We start from the raw sequence: 15,044 nt of genomic DNA, 5'->3' as shown, positions 1-15,044 counted from the left end.
GTGTTGCGATTGATTGTAGGAAAATCACCTTCCTCTGCCATTGATGATCATGAGATGCGTCTGCTGATCCTCTTGTAGACGATGCCGTTGAAGCTGAGAGTCTGAAACCAGCAGTCAGTGAATAAACAAGCTAAATTAGCTTTAAATAGCATTTTTTTTGTTTATTTTTGAGATGCATGGATTTTTTTGTTGTATTTTGTCATATTTCTATTATAAACTCATAAAACAAGATTTTTTGAGTATATAATATATATTTTATTGCATTTTTTTTGGTTTCATTTTACTCCACCAGGTAGCAGTAAAATGAGGGAAAAGCTATCTTTTCTGCTATCTTATGTGGATTAAAAGTACTAAAGATTTACTCCATGTTAGGAAGAGTGTACTTTTAGTGTCTATATTTTTGTTTTTTGCACACCCCCAATTGTAAAAGCCACATACACATGCATTCATTGCAATAAATGTATGAAAATATGCAATATTTTACATGCATCTTAAAATGTAGAGGGTTTTCTGTTAAATAAGATCTAATACTAGTCTAAGTTAGAGAGGTACATTTCTGTAAAAAGTCAATATGCAGCAATATGCCCTTCATCTTTGGTTTTGAACAACAAACAATTAACAGAAACTGGGAAAAGCTCACTCAATTAATTTTTTTTACTATTAATATTTATAATTAGAGAGCTCTATGATTACATTTTTACTAGTGATGTCTCAGTTGACTTCAGGTCTATTGAAATTGTATTAAGAAAGGCATTTAGACAATTCTTTCATTAAATTCTCAATAACTATTTCAGTTGGAGAGCTCTATAATAAGAGTTTGCTTGTAAAAGCCTAAATATGTTTCTTTAATTAAATTGGAGAGCTCAATAATACAATTTTTATTAGAAAAAGTTCATTTATAGAGCTCTATAATACATTCCTGCTAGTGACATTCAATTACAGAGCTCTCTAATACCATTCTTACTTGTAAAAATTCAATTATTGGGCTCTAATACCAATCCTAATAGTAAAAATTCAATTATAAAGCTTTCTGATACCATTCTTACATGTAAAAATTCTATTACAGATCTTGCTAATACCATTCTTACTTGTAAAAATTCTATTATTGAGCTCTCTAATACCATTCTAATAGTAAAAACTAAATTACAGAGCTCTCTAATACCATTCCCGCTAGTAAAAATTCAATTACAGATCTCACTAATACCACTCTTCCTTGCAAAAATTCAATTATTGAGCTCTCTAATACTATTCTGACTTGTAAAAATTCAATTATAGAGCTCTCTAATACCATTCCTACTAGTAAAAATTCAATTATTGAGCTTTCTGATACCACTCTTACTTGTAAAAATGCAATAACAGATCTTTCTAATACCATTCTTAGTAGCTCTATTAACTCTAATAATATTCTTACTAGTAAAAAGTGATTATGACGAGTAACTCTGGGTGCTTTTTAAGCTAATTTGACCTGCCATAAACCGATGAAGATGATGTTGACTTACGTTACTGATAGTGTCTCCGTCCAGCTCTGTCACAGACTCGATCCCCTTCACAAACGCTGTCAGTTTATTACCATCCATTTGAACCACAGTCTAAAACACGCACACACACACACACACACACACGCACACACACACATCTGATCAATTCCAAAAAAAATTGAAAATCTGCTAAATTTACCGTAAAAAAACAGCAGCTGTGGTTGCCAGTTTTTCACTGTTAAAAACACAGTACAAACTGAAAAAACAATTTTCTAGCTTTTATGGCAAACTACCGTATTTTACTTTTTTTTTTACATTGTATACACTATAAACACTAAATAAATAAGATAAGGTAGTTTGCCATTAAAAAGAATCTAAATTACTTTTACGGTTTGTACCATATTTTTATCAGTGACAATCTGGCAACCACAGCTGCCGTTCTTTTAATGTGAATTCTACAGAATATTTTTACAGTGTATACACTATAAATTAATGAAATTTGACTATAGTTTACCATAAAAGTGAGAAATTACTTTTACTGTTTGTACTGTTTTTTTAATGTGAAAAACTGGCAACCACAGCAGTCGTTTTTTTACAGTGAATTTACAGATTTTTTTACAGTGTATACTCTATAAATAATGAAATGCTGTAGTTTGCCGAAATTTTTTTTATTATCTTTATGTCTGTACTGTATTTTAAAGAGTGAAATCTGGCAACCACAGCAGTCTTTTTTTTTTACCGTGAATTTTACAGGTTTTCTTTTTTTATACATTGTATACACTATAAATGAATGAAACGCGTCAGTTTACCGTAAAAATGTAAAATCACTTTTACCATTTGCACTGTATACCTAATTGTGAAAATCTGGCAACCGTAGCAGCTGTTTTATTACTGTAAATTTTACAGATTTTATTGCATTGTATACACTGTAAATTAATGAAATGGTAGTTTACCATAAAAATTGAAAAAAAGACTACGGTTTATACCATTTTTTTAACAGTAAAAAACTGGCAACCACAGTTTATACTGTGCTTTTACGGGAAATAACTGGCAACCACAGGTGTCGTTTTTTTTCCATGAATTTTACAGATTTTTTTACAGTTTATACACTTTAAATGAAATATAGTAGTTTACCATAAAATTTAGATATTACTTTTACGGTTTGTACCGTTTTTTAACAGTGTAAAACGTGACCACAGCTGCTGTTTTTTAGTGTTGCACTGTAAAAACAAATCTGTAAAATTCACAGTAAAAAAATGGCAGCTATGGTTGCCAGTTTTTGAAACTGTAAAAGTAATGTCTCATTTTTACAATAAACTACCGTATTTCATTCATCTACAGTGTGTACAATGTAAAAAAAATGGTCAAATATGATGTTTGCCATAAAAATTAGCATTTTTTAGCGGTTTGTGCTGTTTTTAACTGGGAATAACTGGCGCCCACAGCTGCCGTTTTATAATGTAAATTTTGCAGATTTTTATTTACAGTCTAGTATATACACTGTAAACAAAATCTGTAAAATTGATGGTAAAAAACAGTTGCCAGCTTTTCACTGGTAAAAATACAAAACAAACCATAAAAGTAATTTTTAATTTTTACAATAAACTACAGTATTTCATTAATTTATAGTGTATATACATATATGAAATTATTGTAATGGTTTGAACTCTATTTATAAAAAACTGGCAACCGCAGCTGCTGGGTTTTTATTAACAGTAAATTTTACATGTAGTTTTTTTTTACAGTAATATAGTTGATGGCGGTTCATTCCACTGTGGTGAGCCCTGATATATAAAGGACTGAGCTGAAGGAAAACGAATGAATAGTTGATGATAAGACTAAACTCTGACTGACTTTAGCTCTGTCTCCAGTGAACGTCTCCAGCTCACACTCCTCGCCCACAGTGAAGGAGTACAGGATGACTTTAGTTCCTGCCGTCACCGTCACCTTGAAGTCTTTTCCGTCCTGATGGATCTCAGAGATGCTCTTAATGTCTTTGCCTTTCTCGACCTCATCATCCGGCACACCTGAAGGAGATCAAGCTGTAAAATACGCCTGCATGCTGATAAACTGATGAGAACCGCACCGCAGAAATGAGTTTTGGACTCGTTTATAGTCAGAATATCTCTATAATTCTTACATCAAGCAACTTTTTTTGGACAAGTAAGAAATCTTGTTTTATTTTCAGAAATAATGAGTCAAAATAATGTGAGTTTTACATTAAAGCAAGCAAAATAATCTGACAATGCGGGAAGAGAAATAAACTTTGACATAAGATTATTTCTCTTATTTTGCTTGTTTTAGTGAAAAACTCACCTTATTTTGACTCAATATTTCTGAAATCAACAATATTACTAGCTTGTTTATAAAAATGCTTCTTGATTTAAGAATATTTAGATATTTGGACTAGAAACAAGACAGAAACACTAAGTAGGAAAAGCCTTTGTGTTGTGTTTTTCTCTCACCGACAGCCTTCATGAACGCCTCGAAGTTCTCGTGAGACTCCAGCTGATATTTCCCAGTGAACGCCATCAGTCTGATTAAATCAAAGGTAAACACACAACATTATTACTCAGATTTTACACTGCAAAAATGCTTCTATTAGGTAAGAAAAGCAGTTTTTGCAGTGTCATTACATTTCTAATATATCCCAAGTGCTTTTTTACAGAGCTAAGACATTTTGCACAGCATTTCTTATTAAATTTGCACTACATAAAGTTTTATTTATTTTGGTTTGACTGGAATTTCTATATTATATAATAAAAAGCTAAATAAAATATATGTTTTTAAGTAAAAACTGGTGTGGGCAATATTATTAGCCCCCTTAATTTTTTTTATTTGTCTCCAGAACAAACCAGTGTTGTCTAATAACTTGCTTAGTTAAGTCTTTAAATGTCACTTCCATCTAAATACTAGTATCTTGCAGAATAACTAGTCAAATATGATAAAAAAGACTAAATAAATTAGCGATTAGAAATTAATTATTAAAATTATTGATTACAAATGTCTTCTCTCTGTTAAACAGCGCTTGAGAAAACTGCTTTAGTCAACAATACACAGAAATGGAAATCTCTCATTCTGATGCAGATCAGCCAAAATTAAATATTTCCTCGCCACTTCGACATTTGAACAATGATGAAGATGTTGTGAAGAATGCTGGACAAACACACATTTATTTCCATAGCAGAAGCAAAAACATACTATATCAATGTCTGTTTCTTCCAGCATTCATGACTGTATCTTCATTAGTGTTTAACAGAAGAAAGAAACTGTTTAAAACAGGAGTAAATGATGACAGGATCTGCATTATTAGGTGTACTGTGTCTTTAAATCTGAACTCTTACCTGTGGTGTGTGTGTTGTTCAGCTCAGCTCCTGCAGAAATGCTTGAGTTTTGCTTCTACAGGCTGTTTTCTTTTGCTTGAGGGTTTGTTATGTCAGACTTAAAACCTATCAATGCACAATACACCGTTATATAAAGACAGATTATGATTATGCCACTGAGAAAATGCGCTAGTCTGGAATAAATGTCCAAAGGTTGCACCCAAATCAAGAGTTTTCATTTTCACACAACTCTCACATCCAGTTCATTCATTCATTTTCCTTCAGCTTACAGTGGTCAGCACTGTGATCTCACAGCAAGAAGGTCGCTGGTTCGAGTCCCGGCTGGGTCAGTGTGTGTTTCTGTGTGGAGTTTGCATGTTCTCCCCGTGTTGGTGTGGGTTTTCTCCGGGTGCTCCGGTTTCCCCCACAGTCCAAACACATGGGGAATTGATTAAGTAAATTGGCTGTAGTGTATGAGTGTGTTTGGGTGTTTCCCAGTACTGGGTTGCAGCTGGAAGGGCATCCGCTGTGTAAAACTTATGCTAGAATAGTTGGTGGTTCATTTCGCTGTGGCGACCCCTGATGAATAAAGGGACTAAGCCAAAGGAAAATGAAGGAATGAGTCTTAAATATAATTATAATGTGTGCTTTCGTTGGTATTGTCTGTGTGCACAGCATTCAAACTCCTGCATTTGCTTTAATTAGCTATATCCTTAATCATATCCGTTACACATTATCCTTACCAAACGATAATAATTACTGTTGTATAATGAGCTTTATGTCTAAATAGAAGTTGAGCATTAAAACACTATGTCTGATCTACAATCAAAATTCATTCATTTTCCTTCAGCTTAGTCCCTTATTCATCAGGTGTTGCCACAGCGGAATAAACTGCTAACTATTCCAGCAAATGTTTTAAGCAGCAGATGCCCTTCCAGCTGTAACCCTGTACTGGGAAACAATCAAAACATTACAGAAAAACGAATATATATAATAGAATATGTACTTTCCTGGATTACAAAAAAAGCATGAGCTACTATAAAGCTGCTAATCTGTCTCAAGGAAATTAATATTGTTATGTCACAGGCTACTATAGAGTTTCGTTGTTATTTTTGCCTATATTTACTCGACTCTCACCGTAAACATTCTCTTATAGGCCTATCAATTCTTTTAAAAACAATATATAGGCTTTTCTGCTGTTGTTATTCTTGTAACTGTATTATGGTTGGTGTTTAATGCAGAATGATTCTTATTTTACGTGAAAGTGTGTAACTAATCAGAGACTGTTGTGATTGGCTCTTTATAATAGCGCTGCGAAATGTAACGCGCATCACGTGAGATTGGCGTCTACGTCGGTTCTAATTCTGCAGCAGTTTGGGTTATGTTTTAATCGATTTCTGATAAACGACAGTAAAGATTTATGAAAATACACAATGAAGTGTATAAACAGAGGGTTTTTAGTTTCTCTAATTGCGTCCGGTTCACTAAGTCCCGCCTGTGTGAGTAAAGTAAAGTAGTAAACACTGAGGCAAAGTCCACCAGATTCATCGGCGATCAAAAAGACCAGCTGACAACAGGTAGCGTTAATAAATCTGATATTTACAGCATGACAGATATGTACAACATATAATATATCATAACAGAACATCTACAGCATAAAAACACTGCTAACTTTTAAAAGCACACGTGCATCTGTGCATAAATCAAACAATATGAACACGAATGTACAAGAGGAGAAACTGCTTCAGCATCAGCCTTAACCTGTAAAACAGCAGCTGCAGATGGGAAAGGTTGAGTTTTGTTGCACAACAGACCTTTTATTTTCACTAGAGAAGTCGCTGAATGATTTTCAGTTTGTTTGGAGTAAATTCTGAGGAAAACAAACAGCATGAGATGATGAACAGAATGATGTGAATCAGAAATACCATCAAATTAGTGAGCATGAACCAGGATTAATATAATTGAGTTTCCTCAAGTGCTGTTTAACAGAGAGAAGACATTTTTAAGCTGTAATTTTAATAATTCATTTCTAATCGCTAATTTATTTTGTCTTTGCCGTGATGACAGTACATCATATTTGACTAGTTATTCTGCAAGATACTAGTGAACAGAATGATGTGAATCAGAAATACCATCAAATTAGTGAGCATGAACCAGGATTAATATAATTAACAAGAAAATAAAAAGAAATGTTCCAAAATTGAGTAAATATAACTTGAGCTACAGGTAAGGGCAAAGCAGTCATGTTAATTCATGTTAATTAAAATAAAAAAGTATAACTTTTTGTAAAGTAAATGAATGTTACCTTAATTTAAATGTAGTTTAACCATAGACATGCTAAAATACAAAATAAAACATAAAATGAATAAAAACACACAATTACTAAAAGTTTAATGAATAAAAGTGTTTTAAAAGGGTATGCATACCCTTTTAACTTGTATATTTGGAAAATGCAGCAATGTTATAGTTATAAAGAATGTTGTATGATTGTAAAAGGCTGTATGTCAATGTATAAAAACAAATATAAATTAAAAACATTATGGTGAAATAAAAATGTAGAAATAAAAACAAATGACAAAGTGTAAAAATAAAATTTAATATTTTCAAGAAAATAACAAAAACTATTATCGAAATTAAATTAAAACTAATAAAAATATACAAAATGCTAAATATTGGTACTGGAATAGCACAGAACAGGTGTAATGCAGTGTTGGTCCTGTAGGATGCGCTATTGCAGCACCCGTGCCGGCGTTGAGGGCTGTAGCTTCAGAGATGTGCTGTTCTCCGGATACGCCGCAGACGGAGGAATGTTCATGCCGGAGAATCTGCCGTCGCTGTCCGCCGAAACGCTGCGTAGCTGGAGGCGTCTGTCGTACCAGCAGCTGCTGTGTGAAGTGTGTAAACTCTTCATCCCGGAGCAAGAGATTCCCACAGACCAGCTGGAGGGTGAGGACAACACCACAAATACAAAGTTTTGTGTTTGAGCGCCATCAAGTGGTGTTTTACTGTAGCTTAAGACATGATTGGTCAACCAGTTTTTAACATGGTGCACTACAATAACTGTTACGGTCACTCACAGTTTTCCTCTTTGTTGTAAACGAGCCTTTATTCTTGCGTTCTGCAGGTCTGGTGTCCAGTGCTCTGTCCAGCTTCTCGGTGCCGGACGCTGTGAGACTGGTTCAGCTGAAGGACTCTCTGTCCATCCTGGAGCTCTTTCACGGAGAAACGCTGGCGTTTAAGGATCTGGCGATGTCCTGCACTGCTCACTTCCTGCAGTACTTCCTGTGCAGAGACCGCCAGCACGCCACAATACTCGTCGGTATGAAGTAGGGCTGCACTGTACATCCGTTCACTTCTGCTGTTTATACTTTGATTTTCAATTAATATTTTAATTACACTTAACCTGCTAATTAGAATAGTAACTGTATAAAAGCACGCAAGCATACTGATAGTTATAGGAATATAGATTTTTATGGGTGAACTATGGTAAAATTTGGCTCAAATTCTTACATTTCTCCTTCCTGGCTGTTTTTTCTGAGGGTATTCTGCAGAAGCACAGCTCAGACGTGTCTCTCGACTGTTAGGAATGCTATATCTTAATATTGCTCAACAATTATCTGGCTTTTTAGTAAAAAAAACTGAGAATCACTCAGCCCATCTCTTGGCGGTCAGCAGGAGTGGTTTTGTCCACCAGGGGGCGCTCCCATAGTGCTGTGATATCACATGAAAACTATCAGTTGCAGATTTTACCGCTGCAATATTGATATCAGGTCTGGAGATTCACAGGTGTGTTTATTTTCTCAGGTACATCTGGAGACACGGGCAGCTCCGCCATCAGGAGTGTGTTGGGTTTGCGTGAGGTGGACATCGTGGTGGTGTTTCCTCGTGGACGCATCACTAAAATCCAGGAACTTCAGATGACCACTAGCGTAGCGGAAAACGTCCACGTGTTCGCAGGTGCAGAAATCAATACTTTTATTGGAAGCGGTTCACAGTAATGCTCCGTTTGTTAACATAATACTTCATGCTGATTTCAACACTTGTTGATGCACAATAAAAAGATTGCATTAAACATGTTTTAATTAAATTTAACTCTTAACTCGTGTTGTTGGGTCGTTTTCATCCACCCTGGGCTGATTTAGAGTCTTATTTTGGCCTCATCTTTCTCTGTTTCAGCAAATGTGATGATTTGTGCTGATAAATCTTATTCTGACTCATATTTAGGGGAAATGCTTTGACAGTTTTCATCAACTCGTCAACACTCTGTTCAGATTGACTCCCCTTTAAAAGTGCAACAGTCTGGTAGCAGAGGTGAGGATCCAAATGCAGCTTTATTTTGGGATGGTTGCACAGGCAGGGTCAATACAGGAACAGACAGGAGCTTGCTCACTTACAGGATTCAAGACTCAGCAATAGATGTGTGAAAGTGTGGTGTTCATGCATTCATTCATTTTCTTTTGGCTTAGTCCCTTTATTCATCAGGGGTCGCCACAGCGGAATGAACCGCCAACTATTCCTACATATATTTTACACAGCGGATGCCCTTCCAGGTGCAACCCAAAACTGTCTCTAGGAAACACCCATACACACACATTCTCACACACACACTCATACACTACAGCCAGTTTAGTTGATCAGTTCCCCTATAGCACATGTGTTTGGACTGTGGGGGAAAACGGAGCACCCAGAGGAAACCCACGCCAACACTGGGAGAACATGCAAACTCCACACAGATGTGCCAACTGACCCAGTCTGGACTCGAACCAGCGACCTTCTTGCTGTGAGGCCACAGTGCTAACCACTGAGCCATCGTGTTGCCCGAAAGTGTGGCGTATAATTGTAAAATAAAGTCCAGGTAGTCAGATGATGATGGGCTTCAGCTGTGAGTTTGTGATCGGGAACTGGTGTGTGTGAGATGCATAATGGGAGATGTAGTCCAGTTGGTTTTTAAAAACCAACTGGACTACAGGACTATAGGTTTTTAAAATAGTACAATGATGAAAACGTTGAAGTGCTCTATGGTGTTTGGTTTTGTGTACCGCAGCGGACGGGACGTCTGATGATATTGACGTTCCTTTGAGGAAGCTGTTTGCGGATGCAGATCTGGTCCAGCGGCACCATCTGATGAGTCTGAACTCTGTCAACTGGTCCAGGATCATGGTTCAGACGGCTCACTTTCTGTTTGCGTACCTTCAGCTCACCGCATCACCTCCTGAAGGAGACACACTTCCTGTGCTGGAGGTGCTAGTGCCCACTGGGGGAGCGGGAAACATTACAGGTGCAGAACACACACCTGACCATTTAAACACTTTATTTTATTGAATAAGGATTTATTTAATGATGTGTGTTTAATAATGGCCTGCTGACTAGTGAGTGGATGAGTTGACCTGTTGACTAGTGAGTAGTTGAGTTGACTAGCAAGTAGATGAGTTGACATGTTGACTAGTGAGTAGATGAGTTGTTTACCTATTGACTACTAGGTAGATGACTTGACCCATTGACTAGTGAGTAGATGGGTTGATTTCTTGACTAGTGAGTAGATGAGTTGACCTGTTGACCAGTGAGTAGGTGAGTTGACATGTTGACTAGTGAGTAGATGAGTTGTTTACCTATTGACTACTAGGTAGATGACTTGACCCATTGGCTAGTGAGTAGATGAGTTGATTTGTTGATTGGTGAGTAGATGGGTTGACTAGTGAGTAGATGGGTTGATTTCTTGACTAGTGAGTAGATGAGTTGACCTGTTGACCAGTGAGTAGGTGAGTTGTTTACCTATTGACTACTAGGTAGATGACCTGACCTATTGACTAGTGAGTAGATGGGTTCAACTGTTGACTAGTGAGTAGATGAGTTGACCTGTTGATTGGTGAGTAGATGAGTTGACATGTTGACTAGTGAGTAGATGAGTTGTTTACCTATTGACTACTAGGTAGATGACTTGACCCATTGGCTAGTGAGTAGATGAGTTGATTTGTTGATTGGTGAGTAGATGGGTTGACTAGTGAGTAGATGGGTTGATTTCTTGACTAGTGAGTAGATGAGTTGACCTGTTGACCAGTGAGTAGGTGAGTTGTTTACCTATTGACTACTAGGTAGATGACTTGACCTATTGACTAGTGAGTAGATGGGTTCAACTGTTGACTAGTGAGTAGATGAGTTGACCTGTTGATTGGTGAGTAGATGGGTTGACTAGTGAGTAGATAGGTTGATTTCTTGACTAGTGAGTAGCTGAGTTGACCTGTTGAGTAGATGAGTTGACCTGTTGACTAGTGAGTGGATGAGTTGTCCTCTTATTATACCTTTATTATGCATTACACTCACTTGTCGGCATGATCATTGTTCAGCTGGCTTTATAGTGAAGCGGATGGGCGTTCCTCTGCGGCTAGTTGCCATGGTGAACGCTAACGATATTGTCCACCGCACCGTCCAGAGCGGAGATTTCTCCAAGTCCAGCTCCGTCACACAAACACTCGCTCCTGCCATCGACATCCAGGTGCCTCTTCAGGTTTACTTTTGTTCCTGCCCTGTGTGTGTTTGTGTGATTAAGTGTGTGTGTTAAACTGTGTGTGTTCTCAGGACCCGTATAACATGGAGCGTGTGTTCTGGCTGCTGTCAGGCAGAGATGGGCTGATGGTGAAGAGCCTGATGGAGGAGTTTCAGAAAACACACAAACTCAGCCTGCCTCCGTTACTCCATCAGCAGGTCAGCAATACACCAGTCCACATCACCAGCTATCTTTATGCTCATGCACTGTTTTCATGCACATTTTAGATTACCGCATAAAAAAGATGCACATGAATTTTGAAAATGTATGCCCACAATGTACTCCAGCTCTCCATGTTTGCAGATGTGAAATGTTGTTGTGCTGATTGTCAGTCCTCCGTCAGTCCGTCATCACAGTGCTTCAGTATTCTTCTTCTTCTATTATTATTCCCTCCAGAACTGTCTTGAGCATCTGTCTGTGCTCCCGTCTCATGCCTCCAGAAGCCCCCTTTATGCCTCATAGTTGCATTGATGACACTCAAGCATATAATATAGCTTCTGTTTGTTTGTTGTAGTTGTGTGAAGTGTTGTCGTCTGGATCTGTGTCTGATGATGGGATACTGGAGGCCATGAGGAGATGCTGGCAGGAGAATCACTATCTCATCTGTCCTCATACTGCTGTCGCTGTGTGGAGACACTATCAGAGTCCCATCAGACCTGGAGAAAACAGGTCACGCTCGCACTTGCCAACACACCCACTCATACACACACACACACGTTTTCCTAATGTGGAAATCATAATAAAATTAGTTAAAAACAAATACAATAACAAGTTTTTTATTGCTATGGTAACACAACAACTATAGTAACTGTTCTGTTATGGTGATTCTGCAGTTGCTATGGTAACACAACAACTATAGTAATTGATCTGTTGTGGTGATTCTACAGTTGCTATGGTAACACATGAACTATAGTAATTGATCTGTTGTGGTGATTCTACAGTTGCTATGGTAACACATGAACTATAGTAATTGATCTGTTGTGGTGATTCTACTGTTCTTTGGTAACACAACTATAGTAACTGATGTGTTGTGATTATAAAGTTGCTATGGTAACACAAACTATAGTAACTAATCTGTTGTGGTGATTATACAGTTGCTATGGTAACACAACTATAGTAACTGATCTGTTGTGGTGATTCTACAGTTGCTATGGTAACACAACTATAGTAACTGATCTGTAGATGTGATTCTAGTTGCTATGGTAACAACAAGTACAGTAACTGTTCTGTTGTGGTGATTCTAGTTACTATAGTAACACAAACTATAGTAACTAATCTGTTGTTATAGTAACTGTACAGTTGCTATAGAAACACAACTATAGTAACTGATCTGTTGTGGTGATTCTGCAGTTGCTATGGTAACAACAAGTACAGTAACTGATCTGTTGTGGTGATTCTACAGTTGCCATGGTAACACAAACTGTAGTAACTGATCTGTTGTGGTGATTCTGCAGTTGCTATGGTAACAACAAGTACAGTAACTGATCTGTTGTGGTGATTCCACAGTTGCCATGGTAACACAAACTGTAGTAACTGATCTGTTGTGGTGATTCTGCAGTTGCTATGGTAACACCACAACTACAGTAATATAAACAAATGACCCAATACTGCACTTTTCTACACCTATAGTGTATATTACACTACAGTACACCACAGTTTACTGTAGTAAAAACTAAAATTTGCTGCAGTATTTATTAGAGTTGATCAGTTCACTATTGTTAGTCTGCTGAAGTATTCATTAACACAGAGTTGTAGATATTATGATAAGTACAGTGTGGTTAATATAGTATTTATTTTATTTTATGTTGTTATTGTTGTGCAATGTTTATTCCTCCTGTTTTTAAAATCTAGTTTGATCATGTGATGTAGATTTAGATTGTGTGTGTGTGTGTGTGTGTGTGTGTGTGTGTGTGTGTGTGTGTGTGTGTGTGTGTGTTCAGATGCTGTATAGCGACTGCATCTCCATATAAGTTCCAGCAGGCGGTCCAGAGGGCAGGTCTGACTCTGCAGCTCCCCGAATCTCTGCAGGTTCTGGATCAGCTGGAGACGCGCTGTGCAGAACTGGAGCGCTCAGATGACTGGGAGGAAACACTGAGACGACACATAGAGTCCATCAGCTCGCAGAGAAACAGCTGAAACGCTCACCACTGCTGTGTGCAGATTCTGTCCATGCCTCTCATTTATAAACCTGTGCCAGAGCTATTGCATGGGAAGTGGCCCGTGTTCTGTTCCCACGCAAAACATGTGATGGATAAAACCTAACTTGATGGGAGAATATGCACAGCTGTAAGGAAACTCTGTCACTGAATGAGTGTTTCTGGTGGATTTTTTCAATAATAAACCTGTTTGAACACATTTTAATCTGTTTTTTATCATTTTTTATTATTATTTGTTCTTGTTATTTCTTATATCTGTATTGTAGTTTTTTATTCTTGTGTATGTAAAGCACTTTGAATTACTATTGTGTATGAAATGTGCTCTAGAAATAAACCTCGCCTTGCCTTCACGGCAGAATTGCATATGCAATGTCAGACACAATGCAGTCAGAGGAGCTGTGACGTCACTGTGAGGGCGGGGTTATGTGTGCTCAAGAAAAGCATTGCATCAGCACCCGGTCTGCAGCCAGACCCTACTCGATTTTCCGTGCTGGTTTTGATTGGTCATTATTGTTTTGAGTGTTTTTGATTGGTCAATAATGTTTGAGATGTCTTTGATTGGTTATTAAGTTTAGGCCTGTTTTTATTGGCCATTAAAGTTTTGAGTGTTTCCAATTGGCCATTGAGTTTAAGGTCATTTTTTATCTGTTTAAAATTAATATTTTAGGCTGTTTCTGATTGGTCATTAAATTTCAGGCTTGTTTTGATTGGTCATTAAAGTTCTGGGTGTTTCTGATTGGTCGTCGAGTTTCAGGCTGGTTTTGATTGGTCATTAAAGTTTTGAGTGTTTCTGATTGGTCGTCGAGTTTCAGGCTGGTTTTGATTGGTCATTTAAGTTTTAAGTGTTTCTGATTGGTCGTCGAGTTTCAGGGTGGTTTTGATTGGTCATTAAAGTTTTAAGTGTTTCTGATTGGTCGTCGAGTTTCAGGCTGGTTTTGATTGGTCATTTAAGTTTTAAGTGTTTCTGATTGGTCGTCGAGTTTCAGGGTTGTTTTGATTGCTCAATCTTTTGAGTGTTTTTGATTGGTTATTGTGTTTAGGGCTGTTTTTGATTGGTCAATAAATTTTTTTTTTTGGGGGGGGGGTTAATTGGTAGGTAAATTTTATGCCGGTTTTGATTGGTCATTATTGTTTTCAGTGTTTCTGATTGTCAACGAGTTTCAGGCTTGTTTTGATTAGTCATTAAAGTTTTGAGTGTTTCTGATTGGTCGTTGAGTTTCAGGCTTGTTTTGATTAGTCATCAAATTTTTAAGTGTTTCTGATTGGTCGTTGAGTTTCAGGCTTGTTTTGATTGGTCATTAATGTTTGGAATGCTTCTGTTCATTGAGTTTTGATGGACTGGTCTAGTTTTCTTTTGCGGACCTGGCAACACTTCAGTCGGTGCTGTAAAATCCAGGAATGTGCACAGACAATAATTACAGATATACAAAATCTGCTTGAGGCTAAAAAAACCTGGACTTGGAGCTCTCTAGCACCTGCAAACACTCTTAAAAACATCAGCAAGAACCAAAACGTGCTTTTGACATAGAAAAACCTTTTTTTA

The 15,044-nt window shown here is 37.2% G+C and overlaps 2 protein-coding genes across 3 annotated transcripts; one reads left to right on the top strand and one right to left on the bottom strand.

Annotated features, from left to right (window-relative positions):
* Window positions 1-8: 8 nt before the first annotated feature.
* Window positions 9-4,011, bottom strand: fabp1a (fatty acid binding protein 1a, liver). The gene is made up of 4 exons (XM_056458890.1): window positions 3,944-4,011; window positions 3,333-3,505; window positions 1,500-1,589; window positions 9-101 (listed from the first exon to the last, which is right to left on the bottom strand). The coding sequence occupies exons 1-4, from the start codon at window positions 4,008-4,010 to the stop codon at window positions 48-50; spliced, it is 384 nt and encodes a 127-aa protein (XP_056314865.1). The 5' UTR covers window position 4,011; the 3' UTR covers window positions 9-47.
* Window positions 3,910-13,700, top strand: thnsl2 (threonine synthase-like 2). Of its 2 annotated transcripts, none has more exons than XM_056458889.1 (9): window positions 3,910-4,029; window positions 7,524-7,747; window positions 7,926-8,120; window positions 8,606-8,758; window positions 9,846-10,079; window positions 11,146-11,294; window positions 11,378-11,503; window positions 11,860-12,014; window positions 13,286-13,700. In XM_056458889.1, the coding sequence occupies exons 2-9, from the start codon at window positions 7,525-7,527 to the stop codon at window positions 13,479-13,481; spliced, it is 1,431 nt and encodes a 476-aa protein (XP_056314864.1). In that variant the 5' UTR covers window positions 3,910-4,029; window position 7,524; the 3' UTR covers window positions 13,482-13,700. The 2 variants fall into 2 exon arrangements, with proteins under 2 accessions (XP_056314864.1, XP_056314863.1); XM_056458888.1 differs by lacking the exon at window positions 3,910-4,029 and adding an exon at window positions 6,164-6,378.
* Window positions 13,701-15,044: the final 1,344 nt, after the last annotated feature.

Source organism: Danio aesculapii, chromosome 5 (genome assembly GCF_903798145.1).
Source record: "Danio aesculapii chromosome 5, fDanAes4.1, whole genome shotgun sequence".
In the NCBI taxonomy this organism is placed as follows: Eukaryota; Metazoa; Chordata; class Actinopteri; order Cypriniformes; family Danionidae; genus Danio; species Danio aesculapii.
This window is presented reverse-complemented; position numbering and strand designations above follow the sequence as displayed.

Coding starts and splice junctions, on each gene's coding strand:
- fabp1a (XM_056458890.1), bottom strand. CDS start 4,010: ATGGCGTTCACTGGGAAATATCAGCTGGAGTCTCACGAGAACTTCGAG. Junction 1,590..3,332: donor TCACTGGAGACAGAGCTAAA/GTCAGTCAGAGT, acceptor TGCGTGTTTTAG/ACTGTGGTTCAAATGGATGG. Junction 102..1,499: donor ACGGAGACACTATCAGTAAC/GTAAGTCAACAT, acceptor TGCTGGTTTCAG/ACTCTCAGCTTCAACGGCAT.
- thnsl2 (XM_056458889.1), top strand. CDS start 7,525: ATGCGCTATTGCAGCACCCGTGCCGGCGTTGAGGGCTGTAGCTTCAGA. Junction 11,295..11,377: donor CTCCTGCCATCGACATCCAG/GTGCCTCTTCAG, acceptor GTGTGTTCTCAG/GACCCGTATAACATGGAGCG. Junction 12,015..13,285: donor ATCAGACCTGGAGAAAACAG/GTCACGCTCGCA, acceptor GTGTGTGTTCAG/ATGCTGTATAGCGACTGCAT.